At 42.6% G+C, this 21,949-nt stretch overlaps 1 protein-coding gene across 3 annotated transcripts in view; it reads left to right on the top strand.

Annotated features, from left to right (window-relative positions):
• UBR1 (ubiquitin protein ligase E3 component n-recognin 1) overlaps positions 1–21,949 on the top strand; it is a 138,008-nt gene that overhangs the window by 17,586 nt on the left and 98,473 nt on the right. For all 3 annotated transcript variants that reach the window (XM_054971048.1, XM_054971047.1, XM_054971049.1), the window contains exons 2-7: positions 12,416–12,672; positions 12,863–12,941; positions 15,363–15,473; positions 16,199–16,329; positions 18,410–18,548; positions 19,429–19,491. In XM_054971048.1, coding sequence (XP_054827023.1) covers positions 12,416–12,672; positions 12,863–12,941; positions 15,363–15,473; positions 16,199–16,329; positions 18,410–18,548; positions 19,429–19,491 — 780 coding nt within the window. The remainder of the gene's footprint in view (positions 1–12,415; positions 12,673–12,862; positions 12,942–15,362; positions 15,474–16,198; positions 16,330–18,409; positions 18,549–19,428; positions 19,492–21,949) is intronic.

Here is a 21,949-nt window from a genome sequence, read left to right as displayed (position 1 = left end):
GGGAGAGTCAAATTGAAAGAGATTTTTCTCTGCTGCTCAAAGGAACACAGTCTTTGGAACGCAACATGTCAATAGCCATGGCATGTATGCAAGCCCAACAATTAAACCAGGCTGTGGCCATGGGGCTAATTCGGCAAGCCACGGATGGGCACTTGCCCCTGGAAATTAAAAGATTGATTATGCCCAAATTGTCACCCATAGAACTGGAGCTTGAATCCTGGTGGTCTCTTGTAAATTCCTCATTCTCACCGACCACCCAGGAGCTTAAATTATTTTTATTAACGGCCAGTGCGCACGAGTCATTCCATGTGTATCCAGTCGTGCCTCTGGGACTCCAAGTCAGCGACACCGAGGTCCTCTACGCCCGCCACCCCGACCATTGGGCCCGCTTCACCCCGACCGGATGGCAGCTCGTCAGCCTCCAAGGGTGCCAGCATCGAGACCAGACCGGCTTCATTTGCCAGGACCAAGCCTTTGCACCTCATCACCCCTGTGTAGCCCCGCAAGTCGACGCCCTCAACGAGTGCCCTTTTGAGGTCGTCCGGGAGAACAGCTCCGCTGTCGTCTACATTGGGAAAGGATGTGCCTGCGTGCGAACGGCCTGCGATTTTGTGATCCTGAACTCGTTCCAGCTCAAGCCCGTGATCCCGGGAGTCAACCGCTGCTTTTGCAACCTGTCTTCGGTAGCAGCCTGCGACTTCACCTACACGGTACCGGTCTGGACCCAAGAAGAGATCCTGGTGGCACCCTCCATCTATCGACATGTGAAGCCCATTCCCCTTGGCATCGGTCTGGAATTAATTCACGAGCTCCTGACCCACCCGCAGCTCCACCGCACCCTCCAGAGCATCCAGAGGGACGGGGATACCACTGCTTTGGTTGTGTCCCACAACGGCAAGGAGATCCTGGACCTGGTCCAACTAATCAAGACCACCGGTGAGCACTCGTGGTGGGAAACCCTCTTTGGCTGGAGCCCCACCGCCACTGGAATTTACAATTTGGCTTTGCACCCAATCATCGTTATTTTGGCCTTCCAGGTTTTGTTGTGTGCCTCACTGCTTTATTTGGGCTGTTGGAGCCGCCGACAGCTCCAGCAACTCCAACTGTCCTACCGTCTGGACCATTACAATCCAGACCTCCTCTTGCCCTAATGGTTATTCTAATGGTTATAACCCCGACCTTCTTCTGCCTTAAGGGTTGTTCTTGGCGCCCTCCTTTAACCCTTGTTTAGTTGCTTATGTTGTTATGAACTATGACTATGTTTTATTATGTGTACGGATCCTGAACCGGCCCCATGGACGCTCTGCTGCCGGATACCGCTCCGAGGCCCTCTTGTGGACTAGGGGGGGACATATTACTCTGCCTCCCAGCCCACGGCCTGCCTACGAACGACCGCCAGCAGCGCCACTTCCATGAGGACTAGAACTGTGTGCCTGAAGCCCTTCTCGCCGCCTGCCGACCCTGCTCTGCGGATTGACGCAGACAGCAAGGGGGGGTGGAAGTGTGTTTTGGAACACATGGACTAAGTTTGCTTGCTCCTGTAAATATGCAACCCAGTCTAGCAGCTGTACTGCGGACTGAGCCGTCTGTGATCTTTGCTGCTCTATTGTTTTACGTTTCTTATGAATTTCTCGCCATTGCTTCTTATGAATTTTACTCCCATGAATTTAGCCCCGAACTAGTCCCTCCCTCTATCCACTGCAAGTGCGCCCATGAACTTTATCCCTATGAATTTGATTTTAACCTTACGAATTGCCTTTTTAACCTGATTCCCTCCGCCGAGGTAATTCTAGCATATCTATTATTTTATGAATTTGGTTTTAACCGGGACCATTCCTGAACGGTCTCTTTTAACGGTTATCTTACTCCTGGTTTTAGACTCTATGAATTTGGTTTTAATCTGACTATATGAGTTAGTCTTTTAATTGCGAAGTTTATTTTTCTGCCCCTATGAGCCCTTCCGCCGCTTACCCTCATGAATTGTTTCTCCGCACTTGCTTTTATTGCTGCTATCTCTATGAGTTGGTTTTAACTTCCTGGTTTATTGCTTTTAATCATATATATATGTATTTATGATTTTAACCATTTATGAATTACTCTACCCTCTATGAATTGGTCTATGCCTAACTTGCACTTTCCTATATGAATTATTCCCTCACCTATGAATCCTGCTTTATGAATTGCCCCTGCTTTTAAATCTTATGCTTATGAATTGATCCATGTATATGAATTGCTCCTGGTTTTTAATGCTTTTAACCCATCATGAATTCCGTATGAATTACCTTCATCCATGAATTGATCAATGTACACCAATATGAATTATTGCTATTTATATGCATGAATTGATCATTGCTGCCTATTACTATGAATTACTATTGCTATGAATTATTACTATTTATTCTGACAATTGCACTTAGCACACCCCCTGGTGTGAACCCAGAGACCTGCAGCCCATTGGCTGATCTAAATTGCACTTATTCGGTTAGGTGGTTCTCCAAGCTAAATTTTTGAGTGACGCCTCCCCCTCCTTCCCTTCCCACTCCTCTTTCGCTCGAAGCTCGACCACCGGACATTGCCGACCACCTCACCTTTGAAGTCAAGTTCGGAGACCCGCGCGCCTGACGTCCCGGGGTCTCCGAGGGGGGGAATTGTTGCCAAGTAGGCCCCCTCCCCTGCTTTGAAGCCTGCCATGAACTGTGTTAAAGTTTCCTGCGTTGCTGTTTTACTGCTACACCAAAGACTGCTTTGCGCGTGTGTGTTCTGGTACACGTGTCAGTTTCCTGCCTGCGTGTCAATTACCTTGCTGCTACAATAGACTGTGTAGTTACTGACTCCATGTTTGGTTAACTGCACAAAGGACTCTCTTTCTGGGCAGCCCTGCCCTGACCTGTATCTGGGATTCCCAGTGTGTGTTTGGACTCTGTTACAAGTGTGCCCCGTGCCTGCATTGCCATCTGCCACGGACCGTGCCTGTTCCCTGCTTTGGACTGTGTTTTAAAGTGCTGTTCCCCCTGCCTCCATGGAAGCCTGCCTCATATGGGCCCAAGCCGCTGCTAGCAGCCGGGCGCCTGCCGGGGAAACCTCCAGCGAGCCTGGCTAGGCGCTCCCTGGTCAGTTCCCGCCTGGAGCCTCCCACGGGCCGGTCCCCGAGCTTGCCCTCGCTACCGGGCAGCCTGCTATCCAGCCCCAGCTATGCCCAGCCGGCATCCATGTTCTCAGGCAGCTAGAAGACCCTGGGAAGAAGACTGCTTTGAGAAGCCATTTCGGCGAAGCGGGCACACCACGTCCGCAGCGAGAGCCCCTCGCCCCGCTCTGCATATCTTAGGAGCCGCCCCGGAGAAGGAACTAAGTGCCGACCATCCCAAGCACTTAAAGAATGCATCTCAAAGAAACCTCCGCATTCCAAAGCTGATGACATCAGGACAAGCCCTGTCCGCTGGAACATCCTTTCAGCCCACTTGGATTTCCCCCTCCCTCTTTTGTCCCCTCTTCCTGAGGTGTCACTTATCACAATCTGATTACCAAAGTGGCCCATCCAAGCCATTCAGTAGCCCATTAGACCCTTTGTTTTAATCTGTGAGAACCACCAAGTACAGCACCAGCCCCAGGGTACGTTTTGGGGTATTTAAGCTGGTCTCTCAGACCACTCGGTGCCTCGGCCATTCCCATCCAGAACCCCTCGCTGTCTGTGGCCTCGGCCATTCCCTATCCAGACCTCCTTGCTGTCCGTCTGTGGTCCCAGTGCTGGCATTGGGCCACCCTCGCTGCTGTGTCTCTGCTTCGCTCCAGGATTGTGAGTATTTCCCTTATCATCGTTGGGAACCAGCTAATGCGAACGTCTCTGTATTTCATACTCTATGTTTCTTAGACCTTGTATGTTCTTTGTATGATTGTGCAAGCTAGGCTTACGCTACACTCAATACACGTGTTTGGACCTTACTCCTTGTCTGCCTCTTTTTCACTAGAGTGTCTGGGATCGGGACCTCCGTAAACATAGGTTATGATCCTCGCTTAATATTAATAGTTACAGACTGCTACAGCTAATTCCCCATTATAATAAAAGAGCAGTTCTGGTAACACTATAAAGTATTTATGAACCAATGACAAAATATTTCATTGTGCCTTTTTAGAAAACTTTTATATAGCATATGGATATATGACAACATATAATAAATACACTGTTTCAGCTATGCATAACTTGTAGTGACATCACTGCAATATTAACCTGTGCTTTGCAAATCAAGTATTGTCCCATTTTCTGAACCGCATGTCAGTTGCGATCCAGTTGTAAATACTATAATCAAATGTAACACAGCTGTGTTTATGTTGATAAGACTGACAGAAATGCTTTTAGAATGCTGTATGAGTGGGTTGTGTCCATCTTTGTGCTCCATCTCTTTGTTATGCAAGAATTTGGTATCACATTGCTACATTTCTTTATATCAGGAATACTGGCTATTGTTGATGTGGTAGTGCAATCCCAAGTTGTTACATGAGAGTAATACTATATAATTGGCTCATAACTCTGTTCCAGCATTAGATTGTAAGGTTCCATTTGTGTATCATTTATACAATATTCTGTAAATCATTTCACAGGGAAATATTTAGGTCTGACTGAGATCTGCAACTCTAATTAAAAACTGTGTTGTCTTTGTGGGTTCCAGAGGAAAATGTCAGTCTTTTGAAATTATTGGGTTCTTCTTAGTTCTTCTCTCTCCATTGGCAGAATGTCGCCTCTGATACAGAATGTATTTTGGTGTGCCATCTCTGCCCTCCCATTCTGTCTCTATCCAGAATGGCAATATTTGTTTGCATTGTAGAAGAAATATTAACAGTACTGTTTGGATCTAATGCAGTTTTCTCTCTGTCTTAAGATGGCAGGGGAAAGATGTGTGCTCCAAATGTCAGGTGGAGACTTTTCATACTAATATTTTTGAAATGTTAAAACTGCACAGTTGTTTCCAGTTCCATTAGCTTTTTCTGTGGTGTGGCAAACTACCATATTTGAAAAAGAAACTTTGTTGAATTTGATATGTCGTACATACGGTTCTGTCTGCTTGAAGCCTTTTATTCTCTCATTTAGACTGACTATTGCTTCCTTTTGTATATTTCCATGCTATTCTGTCAAAGCAGCTAGAGGTAATCAATTTGTAGAGGTCATTGTATGTCACTGCATTAATTTTAGTTGTACTGTCTGTCTGTTGTATATTAATTTTAATGTGTAAATGCAACTATCTTAACTCTTCCATATAGTCCTTCATTGTAGTGTCTATTAAACCCAATTTGATTCAAATACTCACTTTAGTTTTACAGGAACTCTTATGCAGAATTTTTGAAAAGACTGCATATTATTTCTTGATTCCTGGGTTCTTCTGCTTCTGTTGGTTTTTAACATCCTATATTTTATACGAGCAGCTATTTTATTACTGCTTTTATCAGTTATACTGCTGTCACCTTTTTAATGTGATATCTAAACTTGTTTGGCATTTTTAACCTTTAAAATTTTGTGAACTGCCTTGAGTGCTATTTCAATGGTAGAAGGGCAGAATATAAATTTTCTAAATACTGTTTGCAGCATATACTACCGCTAACAAATATATATTAAGGTATGGCAGCACAGTCTCAAAACAGGTTCTGAATTCAGATAAGCAAAAATTGTTCCAGTGGTTGTTTTCTCCCACATCAACAATATCTGAAGTTTGGTTTAAAAACTGAATCAATCTAGGAAACTTGCACTATATTTAATTGGAAAATTTATAACCTGCTTTTTCAGAGTTTCAAGCAGTTTCCCACAATGTAACTAAAATACATAAAATACATGTATTTTACATAAAACAGTAGTATAATACATAAAACAGTAGTAAAAACAAAAAAGATTTGATTACAAAAATTGTGGCCATCATAATGAATTTAAAAGGGCAAAATAAGCTTAATTACCCAAATCTCCATGGCATAAAAGTCTTTCAGATCCTCTGGAAAACATAAATAGCAAAAGTTTGTATGGCAAGGTTGTATATGTCAGTGGCTTGGATCCTAATGTGGCATCCATGTAAGTACATCTTACTTTCATATCTTTCCCCACTAGAGTGTAAAATAGTAAACATATAAACAATTAAAATGATTCGTTTGCCATTTATTTGTTACTGTAAATGTTTAAATGTTAAAAATGCTTATGAGGAGCAGGTGGACAGACCTCCTTGTGCTGACACAGATGCTTAGAGCTGGTTGAGATGGGAATGATATTTGTCTGTTCCTACTTTTTTACTTACAAGGTCACCCTCCCAACAGGCCCACTCTATCTGTGTGTACCCTAAGACCCTCTGTCTTAAAACTTAAGAAGAGAGCCAGTTTGGTGTAGTGGTTAAGAGCGCGGGACTCTAATCTGGAGAGCCGGGTTTGATTCCCCACTCCTCCACTTGAAGCCAGCTGGGTGACCTTGGGCTAGTCACAGCTCTCTGGAGTTCTCTCAGCCACACCCACCTGATTATTTTTGTGAGGATAATAATGACATACTTTGTAAACCACTCTTGAGTGGGCGTTAAGTTGTCCTGAAGGGCGGTATATAAATTGAATGTTGTTGTTGTTATCTGGATAAAATATCTAGTTTGATATAAAGCAGGGCCCTTGAGGCTGGCAAGAATTCCCCTGGATATACTCAGATCAATGGCCTTTGTCTAAGCCTCTAGAATTCCCTAGAAGGCTTTGTCTAGAAGGCTTTGTCTAAGCCTCTAGTGATTCAAGTTTGCAGGACAATAATCTAACATGCCAAGCCTCCTTCACAAAACAGCAGCTTTGTTATAGGCCCAGGGAAGACCATCAATCCTCCATTCAATGTTTGGTGAACAGGCTGCAGATGATGGTTGTTGTGGGTTTTCCGGGCTGTATTGCCGTGGTCTTGGCATTGTAGTTCCTGACGTTTCGCCAGCAGCTGTGGCTGGCATCTTCAGAGGTGTAGCACCAAAAGACTGGTCCTTTGGTGCTACACCTCTGAAGATGCCAGCCACAGCTGCTGGAGAAACGTCAGGAACTACAATGCCAAGACCACGGCAATACAGCCCGGAAAACCCACAACAACCATTGTTCTCCGGCCGTGAAAGCCTTCGACAATACAGGCTGCAGATGGCTCACCACTCAAGGTAATCCAGTCACTCCACATAGCTTGTTCTGCTATCCTCTGTTACATCACTTAGAATGCTCATATATTTGGACTTACCCTTACCCATCCTACTTCACCGTGCATTCTTGACCCAATCCCGCTGCAAATCTTCACTTTACATGGAATTTGGCCAGTAATAGAACTCCTTCATTGCAGCCCAGGTGAACCTTTGTATCTGTTTGTATACCTGGGACACTGCTTAAATGGCTGTAGTAGGCTATTCCCATGCCTTCTTCCATTGCTGAAATCACAGGAACACCCCCCCACACACACACTATAGATTCCAAAGCACTGGACCCTTCTTTTCAGGACAGGCAACAAATGATTTTATTTCCCTGGTTTTACCCCTCCCCTTCTCCCAGACTTTAGCTTCCCCACTTCCAGTTCCAAACCAGTCGGCTTTACAGTGAACGAGTCTTTTCCATTGTTGCTTTCAGTTGGGCACTAGCTTATAGCAACACGTTTAGGATTGTTCAAGCATGCAACGTATTAGTTGGATTGTCATATACTGTGGGACTTTTGTAACAACACTGACTTGCACTCTTTTCTTGATTTTGTACTTTCTAGTTCTCTGTCTTGGATAGGGCAATAAGTTTACTTGCTGGTTAAATTCTTGCTTCTCATCTTCTCAAGAATTTATTAGGCTAGATTTGGACTTGTGTATGCATCAGACCTCTTTCCCGTAGGTGCATGTTTTAGGGATTTTTGCAGATAGAGGATGCTGTCTGTCATAAAGACTTTTGCAGATAGAAGATGCTCTATCCTGACAAAGAGACTGATTTGGGTAACACCATGAGTGATTCCCATGTATCGGAAGATCTTACCTGTCCAGCAGGAACACTGACCACACTAGGAAAAAGAGAGTGGTCTGAAGTAAACCATGGGGCCAAATAGAAAACTAGACCACTCTCTCTTCGTTCTCTAGAGCAGTATGGCCTGTCACTCTTACACATGCATAGTCTTGAAGACGGCATAAAAAAAGGCGTAATGCCTGGAATTGCTTCACAAGACAGATTGTGAACTGCTGAACTGGAATTCATATGCAAATTTGACTCTGTCAAGCTGGGACTGAATAGGGACTATGAATGGTTATCACATTACCACAGGTAACAGATTTCTTTTACAGAGGTGGGGTCTGGGGGAGCTCAGTGGCACCTGGCGTGGGCTTTCGGGAGCCACAGATCTCTTTGTCAGATGCATCTGGCAGGGAGAGCTGTGGTTATCGAAGGCCCATACTGCATTGGAATTGGATGGTCTAGCTGTTTGGCTTCTACAAACTAACAGGGCAAACTCCTTTGAAGCCAACTGATACACACACTAAAAGGAGATGTTTACATATACTAGCAAAGGAATGTTTTGATTGCTCCCTCCCCCTTCCTCCCCCTAATTGCCTCTTCTCTCTCCTGCTCTTCTGTATTTGACCAGTCTCTGTATCAGGCATCTGACGAAGAGAACTTGATTCTCGAAAGCTTATGCTACAATAAAATTGGTTAGTCTTAAAGGTGCTACTGGACTCTTTTTGATTTTAGGTCCATTGGTGTAAGAGTGGTGCCTTTCCTGTCCTCATCGCAAGTTTCCCTGGGTTGCATTACTTTTTGTCTGTATGCATCCCACGGTCCCCAGCATCAGCAATTTGGAAATCTCAGGAGGCAACTGGAGGAAAGGGTAAAAGGGGCCATGCATATCCTTACTAATTTAGTTAGTTCTGTTGAATGAAAAAGAGCTTTCAAAACAGGCCACTTTCATGGGATGTAAACTCATGAAAAGCCAAGAAGTGTGTATGGAGAAATATATATTTGGTGGTTTAGATTTTATTTTTTATAAATGTTTAGTCCAGTTTTGCAAATTGTTTCAAGTTCAGTTGTCATGCCGAAGGCCACAACTGTGATTTGGTGACTTCTCTTTTAGCATGTTGCTCTTCTCTGCCTTAGAATATAATTATATGAGCAATACTATATGTCTAAGTGCTGTTTATTGACAAGGGAGGTAATTTGGCAAGGAGAAACTAGTCCTTAGAAATCAATTACTAAATATGTAAACATAACCATTAATATTAGTATACGTCTTGCAAATTATTAAAGAACGCCTGTTTTACCAACTTGTTTGTTTGGCTTTAATTGAATGGCAGGTCAGTTTTTTCCTGCTTTTCATTAAGCAGATATTATTGTGCGTAGATTATTAACAAACTGAGCTCACAGTATCATTTTATGTTGAACACTCTGTCCAGGTGTTTGCTTGTGTCTTCTGCTGGCTGGGAACATGGAACATGTTCTTTTCTGACAAATTGTAATTTAATTTGTGCAGACGTCAGTGCCTGTCCTGTTTGGTACATTGTGAGCTATGTAATCACATGATAGTTTTTTTCAAAAGCATGGGAGGCTCATAAAGGGCAAATAAGTTTAAAAAGGCTTTTACCCTATTCACAGCGATATAGGTAGCTAATAGAGAATAGAAATCTATACATCTTTTAATACAATTTTGAAGATGTTTGTTACCTTAAACATTAACTACATTGCAAGTTAAGTTTTATGTGGACTAGAATTATCTTAAGTTGGGAGATGAATATGTGCATGAGTATACATGGAAAAAAAACTTGTAGAGGGTTTGCACGTAAAGCCATGGTGTGCATATGGCAGCAGTAGAATTATCGCAGTTCTGTACAGTCAAATACTTGCAAGATGGGAACAGCGTGTTTAGCAATCACTCAGTTCTGTGTTGCTGTGCTAGTAAAACACCTAAACAGTTACTTTCTGCAGTAGAATGACAACTTCAGTTTCAATTAGGTCAGAATTCAATAGAATCAGATTTGTTAATGACGGCTAGTTCAGAGGGTTTTTGAACTAAGCCTCACTTAAGTCTTTGTTTTTATCCTGTTTTCTGAACGTAACCATTTTAATGTCAGATTTGTATCTGTTAGGTCTTCTGTCTAGAGACCAATCTTTTTGCCATGTGCAAACAGCAGAAGTATATTCTAAGCAGATGATAGTATATTATTAGAGGATGAGTAGATGAATAAGCCCCTGATGGTATAGTTGGTGTTGTTTGGTTTAAGGATCATCTAAATAAGTCCTTGGTGTCCATCGTATATCATTCACTGACTCAGTGTACCTTCTCTTAGCAACTCAGGGGCAGTTATCCACTACTTAAAAAACAAATTACAGAAAAAACGTTATGGCCAATTACCTCCCAGCCTCTAATTTGTCATTTATGGACAAAGTGATTAAGAACGCAGTAGCAGACCAAATCCAGGTCTTTTTGGATAACTTACCTTCTTTGGACCCTTTTCAGTCTGGTTTGATGCTCAAATACAGGACTGAGACTAAGCTGGTTGCCTTATTTGACAATCTCAATCTGAATGTAGACAATGGCCATGCCTTTTTGTTGCTCCTACTAGTGTTGTGTGCTACTTTGAGTATAGTGGATCATACTGTCTTGTTGAGATTTTGAAGGCAGATGTTAGTATTGAGGGATGTGCTTTGGAGATGGTTAAATAATTGTTTCTTATAGACTGGTCTCGGAGAATTACTACTGGAGAGCAGTTGTTATCTTTGTGGAATGTTACCTGTGGAATTCCACAGGGGGCAGTCCTATCCACCTTACTAAGCAATTTCTATATAAAGCCCCTATGAGAAATCGTTCATAGCTCTTTAGAACTGGGTACCATCAATACATTGATGTCACCTTGCTCTATATCTCTGTCCAGATCTCCTGTAACACAGTAGAAATCTAGAGTCACTGCCTGAGTGCTGTAGTTAAATGGCTAAGAGTGAACAATTTGAAACTGAATCCTGCCAAGATGGAATATATACTGGTTATACTGGTTGGGAAGGCTGAGGCATTTAAGGTAATTCTACTTCCCACTTCTAATGTAGGTTAGCCAACCCTTGCTGACTCCATTAAGAGCCAAGAGGTTATATTGGACCCAGAATTACTGCTTGAGAAGCAAATTAATTCAGGGGCAAAAAACATACCAACTTCCTTTCAACTTTGTCAAACCTGGAAGGTGGCCCTCCTACCTTGCCTCAGCTGATCTAGCAGCTTGGATCCATGCCACAGTAAATAAACTACATGGATCTTTCTACATGGGTCTGACCTTGAAGCCAAATTGGAGACTCCAGTTGGTACAAAATGCTGCAGCTTGGTTGTTATCAGGAGCTAGATGGGGCATGCATATTACACCCATTCTGCAGTCGTTCCATTTGCTGCCCGTCAATTCATATCTGCAGGACCATCTCTCCTCTTACGTTCTTCCATAACCGCTCCACTCATCTGTTCAGAAACTTCTGTGGGTGCCATCCTGGAAACAGGCAAGATCAGCAACGACCTGGCCCTCACCTTGTGGAATAGCTTTCATGAGGAGATCAGGAAGGCTCCTATGTTTCTTTCATTCTACAGAGTGTAACAAAGTTGTGCAGAAGATATTTTCTATAGTATAAGGGCTATACTATGACAGAATAGTTCAGGAAGTTGTTTTAAAAAGGTAAAGGGGCTGTGGATTATACCACTGTGTATAGGATATATTGTCAATTTGCTACACATATTACACTGTTGTTTCATTGTTTAATACTGACATCATATCTTTTGTTATTGTATCCACACACTCTATAGTGTGCCTAATATGTTATGCTTATTCAGATTTCAGTAATCCCAGAATATTGTTTATTCAGTGCGTCTTCATAGTGATTTACACTGTGTAATCCGCTTTGAGTCTCAGTGAGGAAGACAGATGATAGATATAGTAAACCCTTCAGGTATGAGTTCTTGTCCTTACTGGCACGAATGTGGCTGTGATATAGGGCTTGGCTGCAGCAGATGGCTCATGTGATGTGTGGTAAGTGGTAGCTGGCAATGGATAGATGTGTGAAGTAATTGCTGAGTTTCAAGTATACAAGAGCTCTTATCTCCATCACATAGTTGCACTGTGGTTTGGTTTCTAGATCTTACAATACATCTAGGTTATGGACATATAATCATTGCCTTATGCTGGAAATCTATTACACATTCCTTCACACTTCTAGAGATCATCCAGAGCACATTATATAATCTATCATAAATGACCAAGCCCTCTGATGATTGTTCTGCTACAACAGATCAATGAAGCTATCCTTTTGGAATTTTTACCAAAAGTTTATATTCAGGGCCACGCTTAGTTTTATTTTTCTATATAGAATGTTCATAGTATATAAAATATTGGTGCAGAGAGTTTTTGTGTTAAGTTGTTTTCTGTGCTATTTTAATATCTGTTCTTATTTCATGCAGCGTTGGGATGAAAACATGGATTTTCATACTGGCTTTCTTCAACATTTGACAAAAGTTGTTCCAGACATTTATTTTGATGAAATAAATCCTTTGCTGGAGAAGGAGGAGGAAATAGTGCAGATGACTATACTCCGTCCTTTAGAGTGGTATCTATTTGGGGAACATCCGGATACTTCTCTGGAGAAACTAAGACAAAGTAGCACCCCTCAACTCTGTGGGAAGGTATTCAAAATGGGAGAGACAACATATTCCTGCAGGTGAATAGTAATGTAAAGCTTACCATTTCTGTTGATTGACAGAAGAATGTGTATATGAAATAGTTTTAGTGTTTCATAAGTTTGCATTTTTTACATGAAGAGGGGTTAAGTTATGTCTTTTTAGGTAATACTGCTGGAATAAGTGAGATTTGAGGAGTTATAAAATGACAGCAAATTATTTTTGTTGCAGAGATTGTGCAATTGATCCAACCTGTGTACTTTGCATGGCCTGTTTCCAAAACAGTATTCACAAGAATCATCGTTATAAGGTAAGAATCTGTACTGCAAGGTTGTATCTATTACAGTAGGGTGTTGGCAAATAATTATTTTATATAGCAGGATTTTTTTCTATCCAAAAATAATAAAACCAATAAAATAATAAATAGTAAAATAATAAATAATAATAACAACTGTGCTTATATACTGCTCTTCTAGACAGATTAGTGTCTCACCCACAGCGGTGAACAAGTTAGTATTATTATTATCCCCACAATACAGCTGGGGAGCTGGGGCTGAGAGGAATGGCTTACCCAAGGCCACCTACTGAGCTCATGGCAGTAGTGGGATTCGAACTGGTAGAGTGCTGATTCGCAGCCAAACCACTTAACTACTGTGCTATAGAAGCTCTCATGTTATGTTTATTGAAATAATTTTTTATTACTTAACATATTCAAATTGAAGTACAGAACAACATTTGAAAGTACAGACATTGAAAATGTTAAAATAACTTTTGTTTGTAAAGGGAACGGTTTATGGTAGCCAATGTTAAGGCTTCAGCTTTGCAGAAAGACTGGTATCGAATTTGCTGTATCATATGCAAGAGAGTAATTTGCATTGAACATGGTATGGATATTTCAACTGGTTCAAATTTTTTTTTAAAGTTTTTTATTTTTCAATATCTAACATATAAAACTACAACAACAGTAACTACAAAAGACTACAATAGCACAAGGGAAGGAAAAGAAGGGAGAAAAAAGAAAAGGGGAAGGGGGGGTGGGAAAAAAGGGAAGGTAGCCTACAAACACTAAACACTACACTTCAATGCTTTCCCTTCATACTGCCATAATAAGAAAATAGCTTAATAAAGTAGTGACGGAGTGGTTGATCATACAAATTACAAATTACAGTTCAAGTTAAATCTTTTTCCCTCTCCCGGGCCTCGGACGCAGTCCTCTCTGAGCAGCTGCCGCCGCGGCGCTCATTGCCTCCCCCCTCCCTTCAGGCTTCGGATCCTCTTCTTTTTGCTTGGTGTCTGGTCCAAATTCTGGATTTTTTTCCACAAAATCCCTTAGCTGATCTTCCGAATTAATCTTGTAAGCTTGATCTTTATAAGTAAACCCGATTCCTTCCGGGAGTAGCCATTTGTACTTTATGTCACATTCCCTCAAAAGAGCTGCCAACTTCTTGTACTTAAATCTTCTCTTCCGAACTAAAAATGGAACGTCCTTCAATATCTTGACTTTATTTCCCAGAAAGTCCAACTCCACATTGTAAGAGTTATATAGGATACTGTCCCGGACCCTCCTAGATGAAAACTCAATAACAATCTCACGAGGCAGCTGCCGCTTCATTGCATATTTTGAAGATGCCCGACGGACTCCCAAAATGGCGCTTTTCACTTCTTCTTTAGTTGCCCTCGCGGGTGTCGCTAAGAGTTCCGAGGCAAGATCCCACAAATCCTCGTTTTCCTCCTCTTTAACGTTCTGGAGACGCAAAATGGTCTGTGTTCGCTCCACTTGCAGTCCGATCAGCTTGTTTTCCACCAGCTTCAGCTCCCTGTTCGTTGCTCTCATAAGTGACGCACTTTCCCGGGCAGACTTCTCTGCCCCCCCCCCCCCGCTGCTTCTTTAATGGCTTTCACATCGCTTTCAATTAAGCCCACCCTTTGATCTGTTTCATTCAGCTTGTCAACAAAGGGTTTTATGGCTTCCATAACCACTCTTTTAACCAGTTCCTCAAGCGTCTCGCCCCTCTGCAAGGCCGCCGTAACTGACTTGCCAAGAGCAGGACTCTGCTTTTTCGCTGCCATTTTAGGGGGGGGGGAAACCGCCAGTCTTCCGAGACTCTACGAGGGGGGGAAAATCCGAGTCTTCTGACCTTCAGACCCCACCACTCCTCACATACGCTTGTAGTAACAGAAGGGATTCGCTTACTTGCAGGCTTTTGCCTAATCCTGTTCCTTGCCGTTTTCCATGGCCCGGCAGCACACTGGGTGCTGCGCTCGTCTGCCGGCCTCCATAGGGACAAACGGGCAATTTACCCCCTGCCTTGATCTGTCAGAGGGCTCTTCCCGCCGCGCCCCGGACTCAGACTCCCTGCCTGAGAGTCTGGGGGCTAACCTTTGCAGATCAGCCGCCCGGCCAGGCGGCTCGGCCGCTTCTTCCTGGACCTGCCAAGAAGAGCGTCCGACATGGCCGCAAAAACGAAACCGAATCTCAACTGGTTCAAAATTTTAAATGTTTAGAATGGGGGCATGAGCTGAAGTATTAATGATGAAGTAATTCATGAATTGTATATGGCAGAGTATTTACTAGGCAGAGTCCAAACCTACATTCAGAGGTTAATTTGCTTTTAGATTCTGAAGGATGGATAGTAAGAGGAAGGAACTGTTTGTGTGTTGAGACTGTGTGCTGGTGATGCAAATGTACGTATGGGTGTCTTCTTACATTTGATGCTTTGCATTTCTTTAGATGAACACTTCCACAGGAGGAGGATTTTGTGACTGTGGGGATACTGAAGCTTGGAAAGCTGGACCTCTTTGTGCAAACCATGAGCCTGGAGCAGCTGGAGCTGTGAAGGAGGTAACATTTTTGAGTACAGTAAATGGGGAAGACGTGTTCCTTTTTGTATTTATATCAAAAATGTTAATAATTGTGTAATTTTGATAGCAGTATATTTCTGATAATTGGCACATGATAAATATTACTTCATGATAAATATGTACTTAACATGTGCTACATGATAAATATATCATGTATATATTTATCCAGTTTGGTGTAGTGGTTTAGAGTGCAGTTAAGAGCCAGTTTGGTGTAGTGGTTAAGAGTGCAGTTAAGAGCCAGTTTGGTGTAGTGGTTAAGAGAGAACCGGGTTTGATTCCTCACTCCTCCACTTGAAGCCAGCTGGGTGACCTTGAGTCAGTCACAGCTTCTAGCTCTCTCAGCCCCACCCACCTCACGGGGTGTTTTGTTGTAGGGATAATAATGGCATACTTTGTAAACTGCTCTGAGTGGGTATTAGGTCATCCTGAAGGACGGTATATAAATCAAATGTTGTTGTTATATACTTCAGGGTATGTAACTGCTAGCTGGGTTTCAAACTTAACTGCTCATTATTAAGTCTTCAAGTACAAAATTTCCTTTTTGTGTGCTTGGAGCAGAGAATGTATGTTATTTTTGCTTTTCAGCAGAATAATATTGCAGATTGTTGCCTCTTCTAGATATAAATTGTCTGCAATATTTCCAAATCTTATTTTGATATATATGCAATCACAATCCTTTTCAGCATATCTTACTGCTTTCTGCAGAGCTCTGAATGCCAGCTGAACGAAAAACTACTGTCACAAGCAAGAAAAATCTTCCCGTCAGTGATAAAATATATTGTAGATATGACTGTTTGGGAAGAAGAGAAGGAGTTGCCTCTAGAACTTATGACTAGGTAAGTCAAGTACTTGAGTCAGTGCAAAATTTATTTCTCCCCCATAGTCCCATATTTCCACAGCTTTTGTTTAAATTGTTCTGCCCCCATTAGAAATGTATTAGTGATGAAATATTAGTAAATAAAACACTGACAATTGTTCAGTATTTATTCAGGACTAGACAGACATATAGTTGCTTAATAAGGAAAGCTGAAGCAAGATAATAAATGGAAAAGGAGAAAAGTACCACATAATTTAGGTACCCTGCAATTGTGGATCTGTAATTCATCTTCTAAAACTGTTGGATCTTGGAGATAAGGGATCATTTGTTTGTCAGGATCTAGTGCTTAATACATCCATACCCAATCTTCCTGTGTATTTAGTCTCATAGTGATATGGGTTCTGTTTAGCATCACACTTTTATGTAATAATAAACTTTATATGATACAAGGAAAATCTGGCATTCCTATCTCAATATGTCCCTTATGATGGTAATTCTAAGGGGCATTTGTATGTGATAACTGGGCAGATGAATAAACCTTCCCATTGATGCTACCCTGCAAATTCCCCCCCCCCCCCACTTTCCATCCTTCCAACCAACCTCTGAAACTGAAAGTAAATCTTACTGGAAGAAACAACAACCTCTGTTGCAGGAGCAAATCAGCCAGTATGGCAAGTATAAGTATCACCCTCACCACCTGACTGTCAGTTCCCCGTATAACTACCCTAAAGCTGTGTTCTCATTGTAAGTTTTAAAAAGAGAAATGGGAGAGAATTGACGCTGCTTCCATTTTGATAAATAAGATACAGTTAAATTCTTGCAAGGCTGTTCTCTGTATGGGACAAATACAGTAATTGTTGTCAGCAGTATTACTGTTGCCGTTAGCTGCTGCTGGGCACTCTTATATATCCTAAAAGTGCAGCTACCAGCCCTTTTTATTTTTGAGGAGGAATAGTGTGATTATGATTCTTTCTAAATTGAGGAATGCTCCAGGTGATGATGTAGGTTTGTGGGTTCACTTGTTTGGTCTTTAGCTTATCATTAAATCTTACAAGAATAATTTAGAACATTTTATTTATTTAAAGCATTTCTTTTCCAACTTATCTCCTTGTATGCAAGGCAGAGAAACATGTAGCAACAAAGCTGCAAAAGCATAAATTAACAAAATTAAGACACAATTTACAAATTTAAAAACCTTCAGCTACCCAAATACTCAGCAAAATCTTGGCCAAATTGGGTGGAAAGCTTATCCACCACCAGATGTTCTTTGGAGAAGATTGCCTTACATGCCTTCCTAAATGTAGCAAGGGAATGAGTCTTTCCTTCCTTTGGGCCATTCCAAAGAACTAGGCCAACCATAGAAAAGGCCCATGATCTTACAGCAGTCATCTGAATAGTCCTAAGGGAGGGCACCTTAAAGAGAAGGCTGTCTGAAGAGTATAAACGGCTCAGGGAAGTATGCTGTAGGTTTGATAAGTATGGGGGCCCTCCTAGGCCATGAAGAGCTTCAGATATAATAACAAGCATTTTGAATTGGATCCAGAAGCAAGTAGGTAGCCAGTGCAGTTGATGAAGCACTGGAGTTAAATGTTCTGAGTGGCTTCTTGAAGAGGAGCCTTGCTGCAGTATTCTGCACCAGTGAACTCTTTAGAGACATCTCCAAAGACAGCCCTGTGTAGAGTGCATTAAAGCAGTCAATCTGCAAGTTACTATAGCATGTACTAGCATAGTCAGGCCAGCAGGGCCTAGATAAGGTGATAGCTTACGAGTGAGATGCAATTGAAAGAAGATGCTCCTAACAACGGCAACAACCTGCTTATCCACCATCAAGTCCAAGTCCAGGTGCACCCCTAAGCTCATAACTTGATCTACCATGGAAAGCTTAACCCCATCTAAGAACAGGTTCTAAATTAAATTAGAGAAATACATGTAAATTCTAAGAATCAAATGATGATGAATTCCTCTCCTTTTTCTCATGTTGATTGATTTCTCTCATCTTTTATATGTTGGCTTATAGTGATTGTGTTGCCAACATTTATGTTGGACTTTATTTTAGTTTCTTTTTGGTCACTAAATTACATCTTGTGTCCTTCCAATAGAGAGAAGATGGACAAATACTACTGTATCATTTTCAATGATGAGCATCACTCTTATGATCATGTTATCTACAGTCTGCAAAGAGCTCTTGGCTGTGAGCTTGGAGAGGCCCAGTTGTATACTACTGCTATAGATAAAGAAGTTAGTATATATACCATTTATTGTGACATACTGTAGTCCATTTGTCACAGAGCCAACTGTATTGTTACTGTACATGTAGTTTAATCATTACAAAAGGATCTTATCAACAGGAACAAGATATTACGTCCCACAAGTACTAATATTGCACTATCCTGTAATAGTGTGTCAGCCGTACTTGATATAATTGTTTTGCCCTCTCCCATATAATGTCATTTAGCATGAGATTCCTGAAGTGTTGCCTCTTGTCTTTAGGATTGTGATAATACAAAATGATCATTCTGCAAAGGTGTGTCTGGTTGATCTTGAGCAAGGTCCTTAGGTATACAGATTCTGTACAGTGTATTCTTATGTAGGAAAACTTAAATCTGTGCAAGATTATGAGAGGTGCAGATGCATGCATTATGTGTCATTTTTCTAAGAAATACAGGTGCCATAAATGATATCTTATTTTTATTTGTAGTACTGCAAACTTTACATTTGCAACTAAGGACAACATAGTTTTATTTAAAGTTTGTAATTGAGCCACTTCGTTCACAAAACAAAAAATTCCAATTACAAGCTTTGTAGTATACAAGGTGGAGGTACATCACTGGGCAACATCCCAATAAGCACAAATATTCTTTGTTTAGTATTTTGGAATGTCTATCTTGTTGCATTTAATTCTTTTGTGTGACTTTAGCAACACGGTTGGTTTTTTTTTAATTTATTTTTTTATTTTTTTTTACGGTTGGTTTTTTTTAACAAAAGGTGAATTCAGAGTAGTACTCTTAACTGTTTTTCTACTCCACCTCTTTCTTTGTTTCCATAGTTGAATAAAGCTGGTTCTATTAGTCCCCTCACCTAAGAGTACCACCTCTTTTTTTTTTTTTTAATTAACTAGGGTCGGAAGGCTGTTATGAAAGGGACATATGTTGCTTGTCAGCAAGCAAAAGAAGAAATAAAGGTAATTTGTTCAGTTGTTTAGATAGATGAATTTAATATGACTGTTTTCTTGGCTGTATTAAGATACTAATGTTTTAAAGCATTCTTGAGAAATTTATATTTTCTGTCACATTTGATAAATATAGTTGATCCCAAAGTTAAAGTTGTATTGATCTTAAAACAAATGATTGAAAGGGAGAAAGCGAAGAACAAGCTCCTGCCTGCTGTGGTGAGTGAGCCAGCTGCTTGGTCCCGCCCTTCTCTGCGCCTGGGGCACTTTAAGAACACTGCCCAGGAGCCTTGTGCTGCCAGAGAGGGAGGGAGAGAGCGAAGAACAACAAGCTCCTGCCTGCTGTGGTGAGTGAGCCAGCTGCTTGGTCCCGCCCTTCTCTGCACCTGGGGCACTTCCAGGAGCCTTGTGCTTCTAGAGAGGGAGGGAGAGAGTGAAGAAGAACAAGTGAGCCAGCTGCTCAGCCCTGCGCTTCTCTGCGCCTGGGGCACTTTAAGAACACTGCCCAGGAGCCTTGTGCTGCCAGAGAGGAAGGGAGAGAGTGAAGAAGAACAAGCTCCTGCCTGCTGTGGTGAGTGAGCCAGCTGCTTGGTCCCGCCCTTCTCTGCGCCTGGGGCACTTTAAGAACACTGCCCAGGAGCCTTGTGCTGCCAGAGAGGGAGGGAGAGAGCGAAGAACAAGCTCCTGCCTGCTGTGGTGAGTGAGCCAGCTGCTTGGTCCCGCCCTTCTCTGCACCTGGGGCACTTCCAGGAGCCTTGTGCTTCTAGAGAGGGAGGGAGAGAGTGAAGAAGAACAAGTGAGCCAGCTGCTCAGCCCTGCGCTTCTCTGCGCCTGGGGCACTTTAAGAACACTGCTTAGGAGCCTTGTGCTGCCAGAGAGGGAGGGAGAGAGCGAAGAACAACAAGCTCCTGCCTGCTGTGGTGAGTGAGCCAGCTGCTTGGTCCCGCCCTTCTCTGCACCTGGGGCACTTTAAGAACACTGCCCAGGAGCCTTGTGCTGCCAGAGAGGGAGGGAGAGAGCGAAGAAGAACAAGCTCCTGCCTGCTGTGGTGAGTGAGCCAGCTGCTTGGTCCCGCCCTTCTCTGCACCTGGGGCACTTCCAGGAGCCTTGTGCTCCTAGAGAGGGAGGGAGAGAGTGAAGAAGAACAAGTGAGCCAGCTGCTCAGCCCTGCGCTTCTCTGCGCCTGGGGCACTTTAAGAACACTGCCCAGGAGCCTTGTGCTGCCAGAGAGGAAGGGAGAGAGTGAAGAAGAACAAGCTCCTGCCTGCTGTGGTGAGTGAGCCAGCTGCTTGGTCCCGCCCTTCTCTGCACCTGGGGCACTTCCAGGAGCCTTGTGCTTCTAGAGAGGGAGGGAGAGAGTGAAGAAGAACAAGTGAGCCAGCTGCTCAGCCCTGCGCTTCTCTGCGCCTGGGGCACTTTAAGAACACTGCCCAGGAGCCTTGTGCTGCCAGAGAGGAAGGGAGAGAGTGAAGAAGAACAAGCTCCTGCCTGCTGTGGTGAGTGAGCCAGCTGCTTGGTCCCGCCCTTCTCTGCGCCTGGGGCACTTTAAGAACACTGCCCAGGAGCCTTGTGCTGCCAGAGAGGGAGGGAGAGAGTGAAGAAGAACAAGCTCCTGCCTGCTGTGGTGAGTGAGCGAGTTGCTCGGTCCCGCCCTTCTCTGCGCCTGGGGCACTTTAAGAACACTGCCCAGGAGCCTTGTGCTTCCAGAGAGGGAGGGAGAGAGCCAAGAAGAACAAGCTCCACCTGCTTGTGATGGCTAAGATGGCAGTAGAAGCGTGGGCTGTTCTTTGAGCTCCGCCAATGAAAAACTAGTTTACTACCGCCATAAATAATAAGAGGAACTACGCTACAATTAAAGACCTAAAGACAATGAACTCTGGCCAGCAGTGGGGGATGGGTTGGGATGTAAATTGGGTCTGTTTGTGAATTGAAATTGGAGTCTGTACTGATTAAGCATAATTTGATAGTTTATGAATTGAATTGTATACTGCCCCAGAGTTTAATTGGACTGTTGCCTTTATTACGAAATTAGTTAGTTAGTTGTGGCCCTAATTATAGAGAATCTCAACAGAGCTTCTCCTAAAAATAAATGGAAAAAGGAAGAGGGGAAAAAAGAAATAGGAAAAATAAATCTTGCTGCAAACTAGATTTTATGAAACTAAATGGCAAGGTCAGGAGTGGGAAATTGAATTGGAATTAGATGGGGGGAGGGTGATTGGGTTACCTTACAGGAAGCTAAGTTAAACTGACTATGGAATTCAGAATTACTCTTGGATTCCTTGGACACCATTATATGTTGTGGAACATATTTTTTAGGCTATCACTATATGACATATTTGTATTAGACACATTTTGGATTAGAGCCGATACTATCCTCTACTGTTGGTGGGACATCGTCTTGTAATGGCGATGGATATAGGGAGGGTGGCCGGAATGGAGCCAGGGATCCCAGTCCTCTGGGGAAGAGGGA

Source organism: Eublepharis macularius, chromosome 2 (genome assembly GCF_028583425.1).
Source record: "Eublepharis macularius isolate TG4126 chromosome 2, MPM_Emac_v1.0, whole genome shotgun sequence".
NCBI lineage: Eukaryota > Metazoa > Chordata > Lepidosauria > Squamata > Eublepharidae > Eublepharis > Eublepharis macularius.
The sequence above is the reverse complement of the archived record's forward strand: the minus strand, read 5'-3'. Positions and strand labels throughout refer to the sequence as shown.